Raw genomic sequence first — 21,226 nt, 5'->3', positions numbered from 1 at the left:
TGCCTTTCACGCCTGTTAAGCTTTTCTCATTGACAGTCAGTTCCATCCAGCTGCATTCCAAGTTGAGAGCTTCACTGTCTTTCATGTTAATAATTAACAGACATGACTTAAAACCTGCTTTGGTAACTTACACTGGACTTAGACCAAAACCACAGAGCAAGGATTCCTTTTGTTGCTGTTGTGTTTCTTAATATATATGTGTGCTTTGGTCACTACAGCTTGAACCACTCTGTTGGTGTCATTCTAGCTTGCTGCTGAGGGGGTCACATGTTAAGATGGGATCAAACCTGAAGATAGATTCTAAGGATTCTCCTTCCCTGTCAGGGCAACAGGGAAAACAGATTAGCATCATCTGACTCCACTTAGCTGTGCCCTACAGAATTTCCCAACCTCTTCCTAAGAACCTTCTATTGTGTTTTTACATGCACCTACAAGACTCATTGGGGGAAGTCAGCAAAGCTTTTTTGATGAGCATAAAAAGAACTGTTTGAATTGGTTTTAAGTTCCACATAGCCAACACTGGAAAAACATTAAGCAGAACTCTCTGAAACTTTCATGTTACTTAGACTTTATAGCCATGGATCATCAATTTTTAATAGGAAGTATCAGCATGTGTTTGACACATGAAAAATAGTACAGTAACAAGACGGAAATGCTGTCCAGGTTTGAATGTTTAGGGATATTGGGGAAAGGTAATCTGATCAATAGCACAAGAGAAATGTGCATTATACAACACGGATTTCACTACTTGAATGTTCTCAGGGAGGCAGAATATCAGAAGGCCTAGGTTCTATTACTACTTTCATTTGCCAACAATGTGACCTTACTTTACCTCTGAGCCCTGTTCCCACTAGTAATAGGGAAGTTAACATCTACCCTGCCTACCTCACAGGGATGTTGTGAGGGTTTAGCTGGTGTAAGTATGAAAGTTGTCCCAAGATTGTGAGAGCTATATAATTATTAATGGATTTGTCCCAAGGTTTAATAATTTAATAAACACTTAACTCTATCAGTGCCCTTTCATTTTCTGAAGGGATTCAAGGAAAGCGACTAAAGCAGCAGTATAGCTGATCTACTGATGCAGCATCTGGGCACATCATGCTTTTCCAGGACTCATGGTAGAGAAACCCATGTGCCAGACCACAGAGGAAGAGGGTACAGGCAGTCCAGATGAGACTTGATAGGCTGAGGTCAGATGATAGGGGAGGAGGGCTCCCCTTTTCTGAAGACTAGGAGAGGGAGAGGGTATAAGGAAGGGTGGGACCCAAAGGTGATAAGAGAGGGGGATGTAATGTGAATAAATTAAAAATAAAATATTAAAAGAAATAAATAAAAGAAACCAATGAAAATCAGAGCTCTATACTGAACTGGTCTTAGAAGGAAGGGTGCTTCTGCGGAAGGAAGCCAGCACACAGATAGGAAGGTAGCTTTTCACTGCATACCCTTTTTAATTACATGTAAACCATTAACTATGCCATTGGGTATGAAAAAGCAGTTCTACACATACACGAATTTGGATTCCTCATTTATAGCATGGGGATTATGTGGAAACATACTAATTTGACTACTTAAAATCTGTGCCTTAAAAAAAAATTTTAAAACGGCTCAGAGGTTAAGGGCACTGACTACTCTTCCAGAGGTCGTGAGTTCAATTCCCAGCAACCACATGGTGACTCACAACCTACTATAATGAGACTGGCGCCCTCTTCTGGCCTGCAGGTATACATGCAGGCAGAACATTGTATACATAAATAAATAATATAAAAAATAAAATAAAATCTGTGCCCTTTCAGCATGTTATCAACTTAGTAATCCTGTATTAAATCTAGAAGCACACCCTTACACTATTCTAATTTACATACCCAGGAATAGTTCATTATAGCTATCTTTTTTGACTAGGTTTTAAATTCCTACAGGTCAACTATCACATATTCCCTCCAGTGTGTCCCACAATATATAATACTGAAATATCTGGTTACTTGCCAAGTTACTTTCTCATTTTAAACTGGAGTTTCTCTACTCATCCTGTCTTAAAAATCTAAATAGGGGGCTAGAGAGATGGTTCAGCAGTTAAGAACACTGGGTTGCTTTTCCAGAGGCCCCTGGATGGATTCCCAGCACCTACAGGACAGCTCACAACCATTTTGTAACCCCAGTTCCAGATGATCCAACACCTGCTTCTGGCCTCAAATGGGCACTGTACACAGATGTACATGCATGCAAAAGACCCATACACATTAAAAATAAAGCCTCAAAAAAAAATCGAAGGAACTTTGTAAATAGAAAATCCTGGGAGTCTGCCAGGCATGGTAGCACAGACCTTTAATCCCAGCACTCAAGAGGCAGAGGCAGGTGGATCTCTAAGTTCAAGGTCAGCCTGGTCTACAGAGTGAGTCCAGGACAGCCAAGGCTGGAAAGATAGCTCAGAGGTTAAGAACACTGACTGCTTTTCCAGAGGTCCTAAGTTCAACTCTCAGCAACCACATGGTGTCTCACAACCATCTATAACAACATCTGGTGCCCTCTTCTGGCATGCAGACAGAACACTATAAACATAAAAAATAAATAAATTTTTTAAATGGAATTGTTTTTGTTTTGAAACACGTCTTACTTTGCAGGCATGTTTGGTGTGGAAAGTACTATGTGCTAGAACCAAAGCCATGTACCACACTCAGCAGAAAAATAAAAAGATAATTATTAATTATAAAGAGGTAAATTAAAAAGGCAAATGGCACTTATAGTCATAATTTAAGCCTTAGGGCTTGAGACAGGATCTCATAGAGTAGACTGGCCTAAGTCCCATACGTAGCCAAGGATGAACTTCTGCCCTTCTGTCTTTGATACCCAGTGATGGGATTACAAGCAGACACCGTGCCCAGACTCTTCACAATGTCAACTTCTGACCTCATCTACAACAAGAGCCAAACAATCCTGAGGATGAAGTGTGTGTGTGACATTCCTCAAGCTGTGAAAGTGGGACACATTTGAAATGCTCAGTACTTAGAACCATGGAATGGGAATCAAGAGCAAAGCAATGGTCAATGGGAATGTAAATCAATAACGGGAGGAATGAGCTGGCACCTAGCTTTGGGTGGGTGGTTGTTTATAAGCCTTGGCTTTTTAAAAATCATAGTATCCAACTGTGAACCATTATAAGGCAATAAGGCCTTCAATAAGGAGCAGGCAGTTATTTAATCCCACCCTACTACTGCAGCCAGTCCTTCCACTCAAAATGTAGATAAAGGCCTTCAATCTCAGCATTTGGGAGGTAGAGGCAGGCAGATCTCTGTGAGTTCGAGGCCTAGCCTGGTCTACAAAAGCAAGTCTAGGACAGGCAAGGCTACACAGAGAAACCTTGTCTTAAAAAAAAAATCAAAACAACAACAACAACAAAAAGTAGATAGCGGTTTGTTCTCACCCTTCCTAACAAAGTATGACAGGAAAAAAAAACTAGTTTTAGTGGACATCTTTATTGTTTAATAGATCATCAACTTCTCCAAACCTACAGCTGGAATTTCATCATATTTCCACGCCGAGTCATGAACAGTGAGTGACAAAGCTAACCAGAGGCTAATCCAAGAGAGCTAAGCTTTTACAGCTCATTTCCTTTTACCAGCTGAACATAAAGAGATGCACTCTAGAATGCACAATGGTCTTAGTCACTAAGGAATTTAAATGGGATCTTGAAGGATGTAGACAAATCCCGATGCAGTAAAGATGAGCTGAGATGCTGTGCAACTGTGTAAGGGTTCCTGGTGCTGCATCTCGGCCACTAGCTGAATCTTGTGCTAACACCAAGTGGAGATGCAGAAAACACTAAGTTGACTTAAGGGCTGTGCACAGGAACCAAAAGGCAGGAAAATACTAAACATTGCTGAGAGCATCCACCCCTGGAAGGACTTTACCTGTTTTTGAGAGAGCACATAGAGACACAGAATTACTGTAAGACCCACTAAGCTACGTCTGCCCCCTTTGTCCTACTGATAAAATGCCAACTCTTTTTTTTTTTAAATCAGGTTTTAGGGCAGGAGTTTAAAACTCCTGTGTCCTGGGTCCCAGGTCAACTAAAATGTGTTCCTACCTACCCCTCCCGCCATGTGGATGCAGGAGCTTTCTTTGTGCTACCTAGCTAATGTGTCAGCTAGTGACAACACTGCCCAAAGCGCTCGCTCTTCCCCACTTCTTACAGTATAGTCCTCACTCTACTTTCAAGTACGCCAAAAAATGGAGAACAGGCTCACCTTCCAGGAGCTCTAGGCTGGCACCACCTCCAGTGCTCACATGGCTGACTTTATCCTCTGTGTTCCATTTGGCACAGCAAGTGGCAGTATCTCCACCACCTGTTGAGTGAAGACCAGAGGAAAAGAAGTTTTGGCACCAAAACTATAAAACAGTGTTTCCCAACCCAAAACATAGCTAATGAATACCCCCAGTCCTGTCTCAAGAGAATCCCCATATGGATGACACCCCTACAAACTATCAGCTCAAGATTTACCCAGAGCCACCAGGCGTGGTGGCACACACCTTTAATCTCAACACTCAGGGAGGCAAAGGCAGGTAGATCTCTGTGAGTTCCAGGCTAGCCAGGTCTACGCAGAGAAACCCTGTCTTAAAAACCAAAAGATTTACCCAAAGCCAAAAGACCCAACAATGTTGAGACTCCCCCTTCTGCCCTCCCCTGAACATAACTCTTATCAGGACCCCTTACCTATGATAGTGATGCAACCCCTAGAAGTGGCTTTTACCACCTCATCCATGAGGGACTTGGTCCCCCTGGCAAAAGCTTCCCATTCAAATACCCCGACGGGTCCATTCCAAACAATCTGCTTAGCTCGAGCCACAGCCTCAGCATATTTCTTGCTGCTCTCAGTACCACAGTCCAAGCCCTGGAGGGTAGAATAAAAAGAGGATGCATTGTCAAGAACATTTAATAGGGCTAAACATCCCCTCCACCAAGACCATAACATAAGGCTGAACATCAAGTTTCTACTAGGGCCAGGCAGTGGTGGTGCACGCCTTTATTCCCAGCACTCAGGAGGCAGAAACAGGTGGTCTGTGAGTTGAGGCCAACCTAGTCTATGGAGTTCCAGGACAGTCAAAGCTACACAGAGAAATGCTATCTCAAAAAGCTTCTATTAGAATCAAAATGTACCCTGATATATGCCCTTTGATAAAAACATTCAACTTTATGGAAGATCAAAGGGAAAAACCCCATGTTGCTTAGTAAAGACATTCTTAGTCACTATGACAGTCAAGATCTTAAGATCACTGGTTCTCAATCCAATGTTCTCTCTATCCAAGTATTATGTGCCAACGTTGAGACATTTTTGGCTGTCACAACTTAGGATGTGCACACTGATACCTTGTAGCTGGTGGCACTTTACAAATGTCACAGTATAACAAAAGCCTTACACAGCTAGAATTACTTGAGATGCCAGTAGATTGAAGGTCAGCTATGTATTGGATTCTCCAGGAAACTTTGCTCAGAAATAATGTGTTGGATCCCACTCCTAGCATTTCTCATTTACTAGATCTGAAACAAGGCTCAAGAATGTCTCCCTTTTAAAAAATCTTACAATATACCCTTGACTGGCCTGGAATTAGCTATGTAGACCAAGCTAGCATCAAAATCAGGGCTGCCTGCCCTTTCCTGAGTCCAGGGATCAAAGGTGAGTGCCATCGTGCCCAGTGTGTATGATTTATTTTTATTTTCATGCGTGTGTATATGCCACATGTATATGGAGTCCCACAGAGGCCAGAAAGGGCATTGGATCCCGTGTGAGCCATTCAATGTAGGTACTAGGAACCTAACCCTAACCACTAAGCCATCTCTCCAGACCCCAAATTTGCCTCCTTAAAACAACTTCCCAAAATGATGCTTGTAGGGCCACACCTTGAGAAACAATTTAACAGCAAAATATCTAACAAAAGAAAAGTAATAAGCATCAGCAATCAACATGGTATCATTTTATACAGTTATCAAACTAAAGGTGGAGTGGCATATCAACAATACTAGCACCCTAGTAAGCATAGGCACAGTGATATTAAGTCCAAGGTCTGCCTAGGCTATACAAAAGATGAAGACTATAATGAAAATGAAAATGAAAGAAGGCAAACTATAGTCAATTATAAATCTCTCATATACATATATTTTTCATACATTGCTTACAATTAAGTGCACTTTCATTATTCAGGTTTTTTTTTTTAAGACAAGGTTCCTCTGTGTAACTGCCCTGATTGTTTTATAAACTAGGCTGTCCTAGAACTCAGAGATCTGCCTGCCAAGTGCTGTGATTAAAGGCATGTGCCACCACTGCCCAGCCACTTTCATTCTTTTTTTTCTTTCTTTCTTTTTTTTTGGGGGGAGGGGTGGTTCAAGACAGGGTTTCTCCATGTAGCCTTGGCTGTCCTGGACTCTAACTGTAGACCACCACCACCAGCCCACTTTCATTATCTTAATGTCTTGTAAGAACGGTTTTCTCTTTTAATTTTGATCATGATTGTTATTGTGGGGAGCATACACATGCCATGGAGAAGCCAGAGGACAACTTTTGGAAGTCTGCTCTCTTCTTTCCAAGTGCAGGTGCATCAGGCTTGTGTAGCAGCACTTTCACCCACTGAGCCATCAGGCCCACCTGAACCCTTGCCTAGCTGGCCTGTAACTAGCAGCACTGTAATCCAGAACAGCTCAGAGCAGAGCATGCAAGTGCATAGTACTTTCCAGCACATAGTGCTAAAAGAGCATTGAAAAAGACCCACACGGGCCCGGCATGGTGGCGCATACCTTTAACCCCAGCACTCGGGAGGCGGAGGCAGGCGGATCTCTGCGAGTTCGAGGACAAACTGGTCTACAAAGGGAGTCCAGGACAGCCAGGGCTACACAGAGAAACCCTGTCTCAAAAAAAAAAAAAAAAAAACAAAAAAACAAAGAAAAGAAAAAGGCCCACACAAGGTGGGCTTGCCCAGTTATTGAGGAAAACAGGAATAGCACTGCTTTTCCCTTCCCCATGGATTTGCTCTCAATTGCCCATTGCAGCTCTTGTAGTCCCCATTGACAGAGTTTCCATAGAGATGAATATAAAATGTCTGTTGGATGGCAAGGGTGCAGCTCAGTGTGGCAGAGCACTTCACAGCTAGCTGCGAGGCACTCAATGAAATCTCCAATGCTACAGAAAAAATTGCTTGATGAATGAATGAAACCAAATTTCATCATCACTTAACATAACCAAAGAACCAGTTGACTCACCATCCAGCCAGCAGGTATACCAGAGGCCACAGAAGCTTGGCCAGTCTTGGCATTCTCATCAAATTTGTCAGCAGTGACAAAGTCAACAGGCAAGGTAATCTTCACACCATTCTTCTCAGCTTTGGACATGAGATCTTTGACAATCTTGGCTCCTTCTTCATCATACAGAGAGGTGCCAATCTACACAAGAGATTAAAGATCAGCCTTCATACTAAACATGACTGACTCGCAAGACAGACAATACAACACATTCTAAAGCGGGGGCTCAACCTTCCTCATGCTGAAACCCTTCAATATTATCTTCTTTGCTACTTCATAACTGTAATTTTGCTAGAGGTCATAATGCAAATATCTGTTACGCACAATATCTGATATGCAACCCCTGTGAAAGGGTCTTTTGACACCTCCTAAAGGGTTGCAACCCATAAGTTAAGAACCTCTGCTGTAAAGTAATACAGGGACAGAAGACAAGAGACTTCACAGGTGGAAAGAAAATGTCCATAGGATCCACATTGTTTATATAAACATTACACTCATTAGTCATTTCACAGCCACTTGCCATTGGCTCCCTACCTCCATGTTGTTGAGCACCTTAAGGAAGGTAAAAGCCATCCCACCACCGATGATCATCTCATTGACTTTGTCCAGCATATTATTGATCAGCTGGATCTTGTCTGCAACTTTAGCTCTAGAAGAGAAAGCAAGAATCATCACAAGCACAATAGTGCTAATAGTCAGGGCCCCAGTAGGAGACAAGGAAATGCCCAATGCAGCAAAGGGCTGCCTAACTTTGCCATGTTGCTCCAATACTCCATGCTTTGAAGAAATCCTTTGAAGATAGCTCCAGAGCAAGAAGGGCTAGAGAAAGGATGCTCTAGGCTTACGGGTATGGTCAAGTATAAAAGCACTTGTGTAAAGCCCTGGGTTTGATCCTCAGTGCCATAAAAATAGAAAAACAAAAACCTCCCTATCTAACCATGCCCCATCCAAAATTCACAAGGCCCAGGTTGCCAGATTAGTAACTGAGGGTTTGAATGAAAATGATCTCCAGACTTTCGCTATGAAGGGATTAATATCTGCCCTGCATGCGCAGTCCCCAGATGAACTATTTGGAAAGGATGAGGAGGTGTGTCCGTATTGGAGGAGGCATGTCACAGGGAGTGGGCTTTAAGGTGATTTCAAAGCTCGTGCCAGGCCCAGTGTTTCTGTCTCTCCCTGCCTGATGCCTGTAGATCAAGAACAATGGCTATCTATAGGGTTCAGGCTCTTCTTGCCTTCAGGTGTTCAGAGGTCTTGCAGTATATACCCTGTGGTCAAAGGAAGACTGCTGTAGAGTTCAGGCTTATTCTAAAACCTGAAGACAACCAGCAGGGGGCATTCACTCCCATATTCCAAATCTTCAGAAAGGTCAGCAACAAAAAGCCATACAACAGCTCAAATGACCAGAGGCTGATGCTTTTAACTCAGTGAACAAAAGGTTCAATGTTTCCAGGAAACTTACCATTTTTCGAGAAGACAACACAAACCCCCACACCCATCTGGGTTCTTTTCAAGAGCCTGAAACAGGCCTCTTGAAGCCTAGAGAGCAACTGTGCTCTGTGAAATTGACACCCACTTTCAGAGTCAATCTTCCATCAGGAAGTGCTGTGTGTGCTTACTCATAGGGAGGGGGACAGAGAACAGCCCAGAAGGGCCATGGTCCTCTAAGCAGAAAGAGGCTGTTATCTGAACAGCTATGCCAAGTGAAAGGCAGCTAGCTGTCTCATCCAAGTGCAATGGATCCACCCAACCTCCCCTGTTATTTTTTTTCTTGGCTAAACTACTAGATTCCTACACACTGCCTTTGCCCATAACATAAAATAGGTTACATGATCTGGAGAATTAAGTCTAAATGATATATTACACAGAAAGAAGAAATTTTTATAGATATTCCCTCCAGGTTGTATGTGTAGCTTTGAAATTGTTTTAAGAAAACACCTTGGTAGAGTGTGTGGCACAAGATGAAGCATGCTAGACAGGGCTCAAGGTCATCCCGGACTACAAAACAAGTTCAAGGCCAGCCTTTCTCCATTTTTCCCTGAAGAACCACTTTCTGCCCTTCTCTACCGTCTTCTGTCCCAGGAAGCTGACCTACATGGATCACATCAAGATAAACTGGGCCACTAAGTGGTGCATCCAAGAGGTGTCCCAGCAGGAAACTAAAGAAATCACTGAAGTATCTCTCCATGGCCCCTCTATCAGATGATCACCACTGCACCCTTGCCTAAGGGCTACTACAATTTAACCAGGCATGCGCTCAGGGAGGCAGAGGGAGGACAGCCAAGGTTACAGAGAAACCCTATCTCAAAAAACAAAAGATAAACAAACAAACAAAGCTACATTTTTAATCAGAAGTCCTTTTCCCATTGACTGCCTCCTTGGAGTTCTCCCGTTGTCTTCAGTTGGTAACGCCTATTAATTATTAGCCCCAGATTGTTGCAGGACCTTCCCTAAACCCCACCCTCACCTCTGTGAACAGTCCCTTTATTCAGTTCTCCTCAGCTACCCAATGTGATTGTGCCATCTGACCACAAAGCACCGAAGTTCCAACTACTACCGACCACTACCACGGTAACACTCTTTAAAGGATGATACAAAAGTGTTCTTCATACCCTCCCAAGATAGCCAGGAAGGGTCGCTCTGGACTCTCCAAAGCCTTGGCAAAGTAGTTCAGCTCCTTCTTCATCAAAAATCCACCAGCCTTCTGTGGCAGATTCACACCCACCATGGAGCTAGGGGGAAAAAGAGAAACAAATATATTCATATTCAAAATCTAGTCATTTCCCCCTAGAGGCCGTCTCCTTACCACTAAGATGCTTTCATCGCTTCTAAGATACTAAGAGACCACGGTTCTATTCCCTAAATTGCAGTAAGGCCATTTATACCTTAGATAACTTTTCTGACTAATAATTTATGATCAAGGGTTAAAAAAAAAAAAAACCAATGAACTAAGATGGAATTTAAGATACCCAGGTAGGGGTGAGAAAGACAGCTCAGCAGTTAAGATCACTGCTGTTTTTACAAAGGACCTGGGTTTAGCTCCCAGAACCCATAGGACACCTCAAAATCCTCTGTAACTCCAGCCCCAGGGGCACGAATGCCCTCTTCTGGCCTCTGAGGGCCAGAAAGAATAATGCAGGCAAACACCCCACACATACACAAAAAAAGTTTTAAAAAAATGCCTAGCTAGGCACAGTGGCGCACACCTGTAATCCCAGCATTCTACGAAGAAGAGGCAGGTGGATCGCTGAGTTCAAGGCCAGCCTAGTCTACAGTCTGGTCCAGGACAGCCAAGGCTATACAGAGAAACTCTTCCTTGAAACAACCAAAAAATGCCTAGCTAATAGTTTAATAGGCCAAAGGTTAAATAAATCACAATATATAATTAGCCAGCTGATGACAACAGATATCTTGATAAAATGTTCCCAAAGGGGGGAAATTTCTACAAGGTATCCAAAGTTAAAGAAGCCTGTTCTTGAAGCTCCACAGAAAAAGCTTTTTCACTCCCAAAAGTTTCATCTGTATTTCCACACAGAATCAGGATACACAATGACCCAAGTTAAAAGGATACATCTCGTGGCTTTTATTGTCAACTTGAGACAAGCTAGAGTTCCCTGGCAGAAGGAACCTCTTTCTGGCCTGTGGACATATTTGTGAGGCATTATTTTTTTAAAGATTTATTTATTTATTATTACAGATACAGTGTTCTGCCTACATGTGTACCTGCAGGCCAGAAGAGGGCATCAGATCACATTATAGATGGTTATGAGCCACCATGTGGTTGTTGGAAGTTGAACTCAGGACCTCTGGAAGAACACACAGCGCTCTTAACCTCTGAGCTATCTCTCCAGCCTCGAGGCATTATTTTGATTGCTAATTGCTGTAGGAGGGCACAGCCCATAATGGGTAATATCATCCCTAGGCTGGTGGTCCTGGATTATAAAGCTGGCTGGCACTGGTGGCATGGTAGCCCATGCTTTTTTTAATCACAACATGCAGGAAGCAGGGACACGTAGATCTGAGTTCAAGGACAGTCTGGTGTACCGGTGAGTTCCAGGGCCAAAAAAAAAAGACTCTGCCTCAAACAAAAAGGTAGCCAAACAAAGCAGTGAATGAGCCAGTAAGTAGAGCTTGAGTTCCTCCTCAGCCTCTTTCAATGAGGCAAGCAAACTCTTCCTTCCCATCATAAGTTGCTTGATTTTGAGTTGCTTAAATTACAATAGACAGGAAACAAGGACAAGATGGCAATCTTTAAAAACAGCCCGGAATTTGAGCCCAAGAACCAAGATCATTGTACTCTGCCCAGTACTGTCAGGGTTTTCAGTACCTGTGGGCTCGGTGTGCAGTCCCAAAAGCATCATTGACATAGACATCTCCTAGTTTGGACAGCGAGGCTCGGAAAGCATCGATTTTGGCTGGCTCGGCTTTAATCTGCAGGAGAAAATTTAGAAAGGAAAATCCAACACAGAAAATGTTGATGGCTCCAAACAACTCCAAAAGCATTTCAGGCCACCAAGAACCCTCTTGAACATCTTTGAGACCCTGAGTTAATACAGCAAGTCTTACACTAGCAATAGGATATATTTTTCCTCTCATATATTCCAGGTCATTTCTTTGCCTCCCCATGAAAATTGTATATAAGTGTACACTCATGTTTGAGGGAAAATAGGATAAATTAAAAGCTTTTCATGGAAAAGATACAATAGAAACTAACAATCAGGACAATTCTAAAAACAATGAAGATTCACTAAATAACATTCAATTATTGGAGTAGACAGATGGCCCAGTGGTTAAGAACACTTGCTCTTCTTGCAGAACCGATACTGGTGCTCAACTGCTTGCAGCTCCATGTTCAGAGCATCCAACACCTTTGTATCTCTTTTTGGACCTGTGTGCACATATGTGCGCGCGCGCACACACACATGCGCGCACACACACACGCACACACAAACTTTTTAAATAGAATTTTGTCTTTATCTTGTTTGTATCCAGTTTGAACTTATGACTGGGTTTGTGCAATTTCAGGCATTCTAAGCCATTAGCCTCTGAATAGTAAGTAAATCGGCTAGAGGGCTAAGAAAGTCTGAGGCTGGTATAGTCAGCTCATTGATTCCTAAATAAAACATTCTGCATCCACTTTCCAGTTGCTCCTGACATTTCTAAGCACTAGAGTTTGTTGGTCTTGAATTTCAGTTTTAAAGGGCACCAAGTTTTAGGTCAGCATTTGACTAGTAGTACTGTAGCGAGAACACACCAAGGCAAGGTAGAGCCAAGCTCAGAACCTGCAGTGCTAAGAAAAGAAACTACTTGGAAGCAAGCACTCCAGATGACCTTACGAAATGTCAGGTCAAAGGGGGACTGATGACACACCCTCCTCAGAGCATCCTGTTCTCACATCACTGAAGAACCAAAGAGGGGAAAATATTAGCAATGCCTTTAGCTCCCCTTCTAACCAAAGGTAAATCCAAAACCATGCTCAAAAATAGTTTTAACAGTTGAATTCTGTTGTCAGCTCTAGTAACCAGCCTTTCTATGAGACTGTACAAACTGCAAATGACTGACTATATAACGTGAAGTCTACCACATTTACCATGTGGTTCTTTGTAGTAAAGGCATGCAGACCTGATGGACTAAGCTATGGAGCCCAGCCCACAGTACCACTAACTTCAGCAAAATGACTGCCTTTCTGAAACCCAAGCTTCTTTCTGAGATTTTTTTTAAAGCAAATTAGGAAGACAGCTATACCTACTTAAAGAGACTCATACGCAAAAACACATTTTCATAAGAAAATGCCCAGAGTCAGGTGTGGGAGGGAGGACAAGCCTGTAATCCCAGCACTTGGAAGATGGAAGAGTACAAAGTCATCCCAAGCTATATCAAGTTCAAGAGCAGCCGGAGCCACAGAGCAAGCACATGAGCTACGTGAGAACTTGCCTCAAACCACTCCCAAGCAACCCAAGCAAGAAATGCCTTGAGTGATCTCACTGCAACCACTGTATTCACTGAATACTCTTATCTAAGAGAATGTGTATTTTTTCAACAGTATTTCAAAAATGTGAACAGGAAAGAGCCTCTGCAGTGCTGCTCACATTCCCTTCCCTGGTTGGGAAATGATCATGCAGTGTGTACTCTGCGCTAATTGAGAACACATCATGCTGTGCATTTATAGAATTGTTTCTGTAGCACTAAGGACCGTACCCAGGCTTCTGTACACTACCACTGAGCTACATCGGTGGCTTCACATTTGTACCTGTTTTTCACAGGTATGTTATACTTCAATTTGAAAAAAAGGTCAGGAAAATAAAGATGAGCTTCCTCATACAAATTCAGGCCCTAAGGTCCAAATAAAATCAAAATCTCCAGTCCTACCTTGTTCCCAGAAGCATCTTTTCCCTTCCCTTCTTCCTCTACGTGAAAGCGGAGGTTCTCCAGCAGGATGACAGTCCCAGCTGCTGGGTTGGCACAGGCATTCTCTACTTCTGGGCCCACACAATCCTTCAAGAACAGAACATCCCTGGGGGAGGGGACAAGAAATTATGAGACTAGAGCAGGCTGAAAGCTAAGACTCCGTGACAGAATGGTGACTCACTCACCTCCCGGAGCTCACCAGCACCACAGCTCTGTACTTACTTGCCGAGCAGAGACTTGAGTTCTGCAGCCACTGGCTCTAAGGAGTACTTGTCAGGCATGGGAACACCATCGGGCCGGCCTAGGTGGCTCATAAGGACGACAGACTTGGCTCCATTGTCCAAGCAGAATTTGATGCTTGGAACAGCAGCCTTGATCCTACAAGCAAGAGAAGACAGAAGATAGAACAATGTTATTCGGAGGAATTAGTGGGAACTATTTTAACTGGTGACCTCATAAAATAAAGCCCCCTTTCTTCTCCAAGGCTCCTCCAAGTCCGACAGTTGCAGAATTCGAAGATTCAGAAAACAAGCATGACACAAACCTGGCACCTGGAACTATATAGTCTCCTCATGGATCATGGATCAGCTCTGCATGCAGAGAACACAGCAAACCGGAAGCTGCTGTCTACAGCAGGACCTGCCTGGGTTAGCCCTTGGCTTTTAGGAGCTGGGAATGTAACTCAGTTGGTAACAGGCTTCCCTGGCATGTGCAAACCCCAGAGATGGTCATCAGCTTTCCCTCCCTGCCCACCAATGGAGAAAAATGAGGTATCATTCAGTCAAAACAAAAATCTACATATACATAAAGTCAATATTAAAAAAAATTTAAAATAAAGAGCCAGGCTTTGAGGCATGCACCTGTAACCCAACACTTAGAAGGCTGAGGCTACTGGATCAAGCTCAAGCCCAGCAGAAGCTGAGACCTGGTCTCAAAAATGGCTCATTGAGACAATTTTTTTTTATAGCCTAAGACGGCCTCAAACTGACTTCATAGCTCAGGCTTAAATTTATGGCACTCTGTCCTAACTCCAACCCCCCTAAGTGCTAAGATTATAGGCACATACCACAACGGCAAGTTTTTTTTTTTTTTTTTAGTTTTTTTGTTTTGTTCTTTTAAAGTTTTTTAAGACAGGGTCTCTCTATAGACCTGGCTGTCCCAGAACTCATTTTGCTGACATGGTTGTCTTCAGTCTCAGAGAGATCTGCCTGCCTCTGCCTCCTAAGTGCTGAGATTAAGGATGGTTTATAGAATATTTTTTCATAAATTTAGAATATTTTCGTTCTCACACTGAAAAGTGGGTTAGTGAATACAAAAATCATGGCTTCAGTTGCTCTACTCCACGGTATAAAAAATTTGTATAAGAAATTTGCATCCCATATAATCCCATATCTTAAACCCGAGCCAGGTTTAGCAGGAATCTTACCTTTGGTTATTTGTTATCTGGTTGTTCTTCATAGGAACATTGAAGTCCACCCTAGAAAAGAAAAAGGCCATGATCAACTTCCCGTTCCCTAAGGCCAAATCTCACACTGAAAATAAGAGGCATTAAAAGCTGCCTCAGGCCGTACAGGCATCTGTTATTGTTAGCAAGCCTGGCACCCTGACACCGCACACCCATAGGTAGAAGAAAACCAACTCTTGCAAGATGTCCTCTGAATTCCGCACTAGTCCCTTGGCACAGGCATGTACACATACACACAATGTCATTTTAAGAAATTATTTAATAGTCATTGGCAAGTGAGCAGTGACTCGGATAGGCCGACAGACAAGGACTCTGTGCTATGGGTTCATGGTCTACTTCTTAGCTCATTTACACAAACGTACTCATTTCATCGGAAGTTTTGAGCATGTACTTATATCTTTATAGATATGTAGCTAATGCTTTTTAAGGAAATCTCAAAGCACAAGAACTAGTCCAGGAGACCAGGGAAGCCGAAGGCACCCAAGCACACCTCATACATACATCCCCAGGCCTGTTTTACCATTGGGAACCAATTCTTCTGAACTCACTTCTGTACAGTGGCTGGTTTTAATGTCTAACTTTTGTCTGCCACGATCTGAGACACACTATATATAATATGGCTTTTTTTCTTCTTCTGACTAAATGCTGAGATTAAATGGATACCAAATACCATACACCCACAGACCATTTTTAATTTTTAATCTTAAACCTGTAAAACGATAGTATCTAGCTGACAGTTACAAGCAAGTTAGTAAATGCTTAAAAGGCTTAGAAGTGGCACCTATTATCACACAAAAGTTAGCTATTATATGCTAATTACTCCCCAAACTGTAATTGATAGTTGAAAGATCAACCATCCTAAAATCAGTACTAAAAACATCTAGTACCAGTCACTAAGGAACTACAGCAAGGCATCAAGACTCCTACTGTCCTTGATTGTGAAACTCCATCTTTCCCTTTGTCTTTTTCCTAGTCTTTCCTCTCTGTCAGCATCACTCACCACAAATCCTGCAGACCACTGACTTCCTCTACCCTGAATACTAATCTACCTCACCAAGGAGCTTTAGGGACATAGTTCTTGTGATGCAGATTTAAGAAAACCATAAAATTCGGGCTGGAGAGATGTCTCAGTGGTTAAGAGCACTGTCTGCTCTTCCAGAGGTCCTGAGTTCAACTCCCAGCTTCCACATGGTGGCTCACAACCATCTGTACAGGGACGCCCTCTTCTGACATGCAAATGGAACACCCATCTACATAAATGAATAAATCTTCAAAAAAGAAAGAAAACCATAAAATTAAAAGGCAATATGCCTGTGAACAAAGAAATACACTCTAGTTGGTTTCGAGCACTTGAGGCATCTTCTTTAAATATCCTGAGCAGGCCCTTGCCAGCCCTAAAGTGCAGACCAAAGCAGATCAAGTATCCCATTACCATGACTGACTTCCCCTGATAAGCCAATTAGAAACAAGCCAATGAATAGAGGGAAGAAAAATCAGAAAAAGGACATTGACTCAATGTCACCACACAAAGAAAGACAAAGCAATCCAGTGACCCTCCAAATCCATCTTCAGGAACCTTAAGTTCTAATACACACATCTGAGTAGTCTCCCACATCTAAACAGCCTGGAAGCCAAGGCGTGGCCCCACTCACCAAGGACCCATCTTTGTCTTTTAAGGTTGTAACTGCTGGAAAATACCAAGCTTTTCTTCTCCCAGCATGAGGTTCCTGGGGAAAATTCCAATTTCTTAGAGCCCACTGTTTGTCTCCTTAATATATATTCATGTCTGCCAGTTACACTACCACCAACTACTGATGAGAATGCGGAAAGCCTTATGACTCATGCCCTCCTAGCAAGGGATGTGAAATGATGCAGAACCTTTGGAAAGGATTGAGGGAAAGGAGAAAGATGGGATGCTTGGTGGCGGCAATCCCAGTCCTGGGCATTTTCCCCAAGAGCCAGCACCATGTGGCTACAGCAAGATTTGCACCCCACCTCACCCCCCAAAAAAACCATAGCAGTTTCAATTGTAAAACCCCAAACAGGCAACAACCTAGACAACCTCCACTGGATGAATGCTTCGACTATGACACACCCATACTGTGAAAAAAGTACCCAGCAATGCAAAAGAATATACTTTTGGTACATGTGCCTATTTGATAATTATTGGATGAATGCTGAGTGAAACAGTGGACCCCAAAAGTTACAGCCTGCATGAATGTTTATAGACATTTTTGAAATGACAAGTTTTACAAGTAGAGCACAGGTCAGTGATCATCAGGAATTAGAAATGGAGGGTGTGATTATAATCAAATAACCTGAGACATCATGGTGGTGACCAAGCAGTCCTTATCTTGGATTGTGGTAGTGGTTATTCAAATCAACCTGTGATAAACATACTAGACAACTGTACCCACCTTATAACAATGTCAGATTCCTACTTTTGACATTGCACTACAATTATGGAGTCACTGGGGGAAAAAACTGAGTTTCTTGCAATCTTCTACATATTATTGCAAAATAAATTTTTTAAGCCAAGTGGTGGTGGCGCCAGCATATACCTCTAATCACGGCACACAGGAGGCAGAAGCAGGTAGCGAGTCTATTGAAATCTCAGGATTCTAGGTCCAGTTCTACTGAAAACTCTCAGGGGAACTATGCCCACTGTTGCCTCATGGTCTGATTGCTAAATTACACTTATTCGATGTTCTCTGCTCTCCATTTTCTTCTTTCTACCAGGACTGCTGCTTTGCAAGTCACAGAGAAAACCAGTGATGTTGGGGGAGGGAGGGAAAGAGTACAAGAAAAGAGAAGTCCAGCAAAGGATGAGCTAGTAACCTATGAGTGAAAAGAAGGAAATGACATGACAAAAACCAGCAGGAAATTTACTCAAATGGCCTTGTAAAATCAACTAGGGTTGGAGCGAAGGGGGGCAGGTGCCAGGAGAATCTGAGGCGGAACCTGTTGGGGTTTCTGGCTATTTTTAAGTGTCTCCAAAAGGAGCTTGGGTGTGACTCAGTGGTAAAGTGCTCAAGCACAAAATGGCTAGTGTCTGAGTCCCTAGAACAACAGAAATTAAGTTGCCTCAACAAATCAACTTCCCTTGCCAATTCCAGCCAAGGCACTAGACAAGTCAGAAGACAAGAGTGCCCTTCTACAGGGCAGAAAGGAGCTAAGCGCAGCAGCCTCTGCTCCGGGGGCCCCATTTCTGAAGCACTGCCAACACCTACCACAAAATGGCAAGGAAACAAAAAGGTATTGAGCTCACCCAGGCATGGCTGCCTAGACTCCTCTAAAAAGCAAGCAAGCCAAGCAGGGTATGGTGACGCACACCTTTAATTCCAGCACTTGGGAGGCAGAGGCTGGTGGATTGCTCTGAGTTCCAGGCTAGCCTGGTCTGCAAAGTGAGTCCAGGACAGCCAAGGCTACACAAAGAAACCCTGTCTCGAAAAACCAAAAAAAAAAAAAAAAAAAGCAAGCCTACAGTGCAACTCCCTATTCAAGATGCATTCATAATCAGGAGACAAAGTAACACCGCAGTGACCTAAAAAATAAAAACAAGTACAATGTATCTGTATTACAGAAGGAGATTGTAACTTCCACAAAGTCTATTTCCCTCTGTCCCAGGGTCATCATGTCCAAGTCTTTATAGAGAATCTGATTAGTAGCTAAAGACCCGAATTCTAGTCCTAGCTTTGCCACAAACTTGCCACAAGTTCCAGTAACCTTGAGCGTGTCATTGTCCAGCAGCAAAACTAGACTAGCCAATCATCTCAAGGCCCAAGGTTAACCTGTGTTAAATGAAATTTGATTTGGTACAGAGGAGAAAATCCGTTTCCTCCGGTCTCACCCCCAACCAGGGTTAATTCCTTTAAGACAATTTCCCTGTGTGAGAGCATAAAACCTCAAACTACAGTTACAGGAAGATCACCAGCACAATGTCCCACTGTCTTTAAGCAAGCAGCTGCATGCATCTGGAAAGGCCAGCCTCAAGCCAGTGGAGGTAGAAGTAAATAATTTAAACCTTTTAAGCTTGTTGCAAGGCAAAGTCTACCTGTTTTGGTTGTCCCAGGGTCAATCTTCTATCCTTAGAGAGGTATAAAGAGCTAGCTCGAACCAACCCTTTATCGCCTGGGATCTCTACTCCATCCTGCTTATAAAGGCCTATCCCATTGGGGTAACAAATCAAGTGTTTTTGCAGGAACATAATACACTGGGTTCTGGCTATCTGCACAGTAAAGTCACTTGCCAAGTAATATTGGCTAGGATGAAGTAAGTGGCTGTGCCAGTCTCTAACTCCTAGGTAAAGAGGCTCCCTTACATGTGTATTAGTATCTAAAAGACGTCCTCACACGAACTGGCCCAAATTGAACTAAGAACCAGGATTATTTTGTTCAATCAATCAACCACTTCCCAAAAAAAAGGTCAAGCCAGCACCAAGCAGTCACTGAGATTACCTATGGCCTTTCAAAATTACCATCCTTGGGTTAGAGTTACATGGACAGCCAGGCCCATCACTTCTGTTATCTTACCATCATCCATCACTCCTGGCACACAGTAGACATTATGAAAAGCGGAAATGTACAAGTTTTCATACACCTTAGTAATTCTGATTCTGCCAGGTAAAGGAGAAGCCAACTTTGTAAATGGCCTGGGACCCACGTGTGCGGATTAAGAGCGCCATGTGCGCGAAAGCCTTCCTCACTTCTCACATCCTGCTTCTCTACCCACCTCTGAGGGTGAGGTTCCAGGCCTCCAACTACAGGGCGTCCACACCCTGTATGTGTCACAATCCTGATGCAAACCCCAGGGCCAGGAGTCCAACGGCAAGGTAGGATAGCAGAGGCCTCTTACATAAGCTGTACAGAGCTTCATCCAGTGGGCTTCACCCTCTTACCCACAATTTTTTGGTAAGAGGGAGCGCCACTTCTGAGCATTTTTGAGCAACATCCTCTGGGAAATAAATTCTTTTGCACCAGGACCAATGAAACATGGGCGGTCTTGAATTCGTCAGGGATGGTCCAAGGGCCGTGGGGGAAGGGAAATTAGCTAAATGACCTTTCAAGGTCCCTCAACTGGGGCCTAGAGATTTGCAAGACAAGCATTAGGTCCCATCTTGCTACCTGAGCCGAAACTGCACTTCAGAAATGAGAAAAGGACTGAGTACTAAAAATCTGAGCCCTTTTTTAGTGAGATCCACTCCCTAAAGGACACTATTGCTCGCTCTTTATGCTAGAAGAAAAGCAGTTAGGAAGCATCAAATCCGGGTACAATCTCCGCCCCAACGGGGCGAGGGGAGCAGCCCTGACCTACAAAGCCAGGATCCCTAAGACCCCGCTGAAAAGTAAGCGCAACTTAGGGTGCACGGAAAAGCGTGCTTGCCGAGGCCAGAGAGGCTACGGTAGAGCCCCGAGGGTTTGAGGGCAGCAGTATAAGATTACCTCATCACGACCCGCTTCCCCTTCACGTCCAGCTTGTCCAAAGTCAGCTTGTTAGAAAGCGACATTTTGGCAACGCGGTGGGCACGAGAGGCGCAGAGCTGAGAAAAAGGAGACCTCTTCGACCGACCTGCGCTTTTGAAGCGTGCAGAATGCGGGGCCGCGGGAGAACCCGAGGGCGCCCGCCCCGCCCCTAGCTCCACCCCTGAGCCCGCCCTCGGACCCGCCCCTTCCCGGCAGCTGCTCCCATTGAACGAAGCAGCAAAGCAGCCATTGGCTGTCGCCTAAGGCCCGGCCCGCTTCCATTGCTCCGAGGAAATGTCCATCTACAAGGAACTGGTGGGACGTGAGCTTTCAATTTGTCACGTCCTGCACGACGCTAGCAGCGGGGGAGAACCTTCCTGACTTGGGGAGGAGTAGAAGGTGGGAAGGAGGGGCCCCGGAAGAAGAGAGCAGGTTAGCGGGGAGGGGTAGACAAGGAATGTGTGCGAGGCCCGAGGCCACTTGTGCAGCCGAAGTGCCCAGCGCGGCTGCTTAGCAGCGCATGCTCCGGACTGCCTTAGGAAAAACGCCGCCCCCACCCATTGTAATTCCCAGGGGCCTTTTCAAGAGCTTTGCAAATGCCATCTC

At 43.8% G+C, this 21,226-nt stretch overlaps 1 protein-coding gene across 1 annotated transcript; it reads right to left on the bottom strand.

The window, feature by feature from the left end:
• Positions 1-3,451: 3,451 nt before the first annotated feature.
• On the bottom strand, positions 3,452-20,767 carry Pgk1 (phosphoglycerate kinase 1). Its single transcript, XM_051141149.1, has 11 exons — positions 20,600-20,767; positions 15,120-15,170; positions 13,916-14,071; positions 13,655-13,799; positions 11,613-11,716; positions 9,898-10,017; positions 7,820-7,934; positions 7,247-7,426; positions 4,709-4,886; positions 4,242-4,340; positions 3,452-3,905 (listed from the first exon to the last, which is right to left on the bottom strand). Exons 1-11 carry the CDS (start codon positions 20,662-20,664, stop codon positions 3,865-3,867), a joined length of 1,254 nt encoding a protein of 417 aa, XP_050997106.1. The 5' UTR covers positions 20,665-20,767; the 3' UTR covers positions 3,452-3,864.
• Positions 20,768-21,226: the final 459 nt, after the last annotated feature.

The sequence above is a fragment of the Acomys russatus genome, chromosome X (genome assembly GCF_903995435.1).
Source record: "Acomys russatus chromosome X, mAcoRus1.1, whole genome shotgun sequence".
Taxonomy (NCBI): Eukaryota; Metazoa; Chordata; class Mammalia; order Rodentia; family Muridae; genus Acomys; species Acomys russatus.
This window is presented reverse-complemented; position numbering and strand designations above follow the sequence as displayed.

Coding starts and splice junctions, on each gene's coding strand:
- Pgk1 (XM_051141149.1), bottom strand. CDS start 20,664: ATGTCGCTTTCTAACAAGCTGACTTTGGACAAGCTGGACGTGAAGGGG. Junction 13,800..13,915: donor CTCAAGTCTCTGCTCGGCAA/GTAAGTACAGAG, acceptor CCCCTCCCCCAG/GGATGTTCTGTTCTTGAAGG. Junction 4,887..7,246: donor GTATACCTGCTGGCTGGATG/GTGAGTCAACTG, acceptor TCTACCCTCCAG/GGCTTGGACTGTGGTACTGA.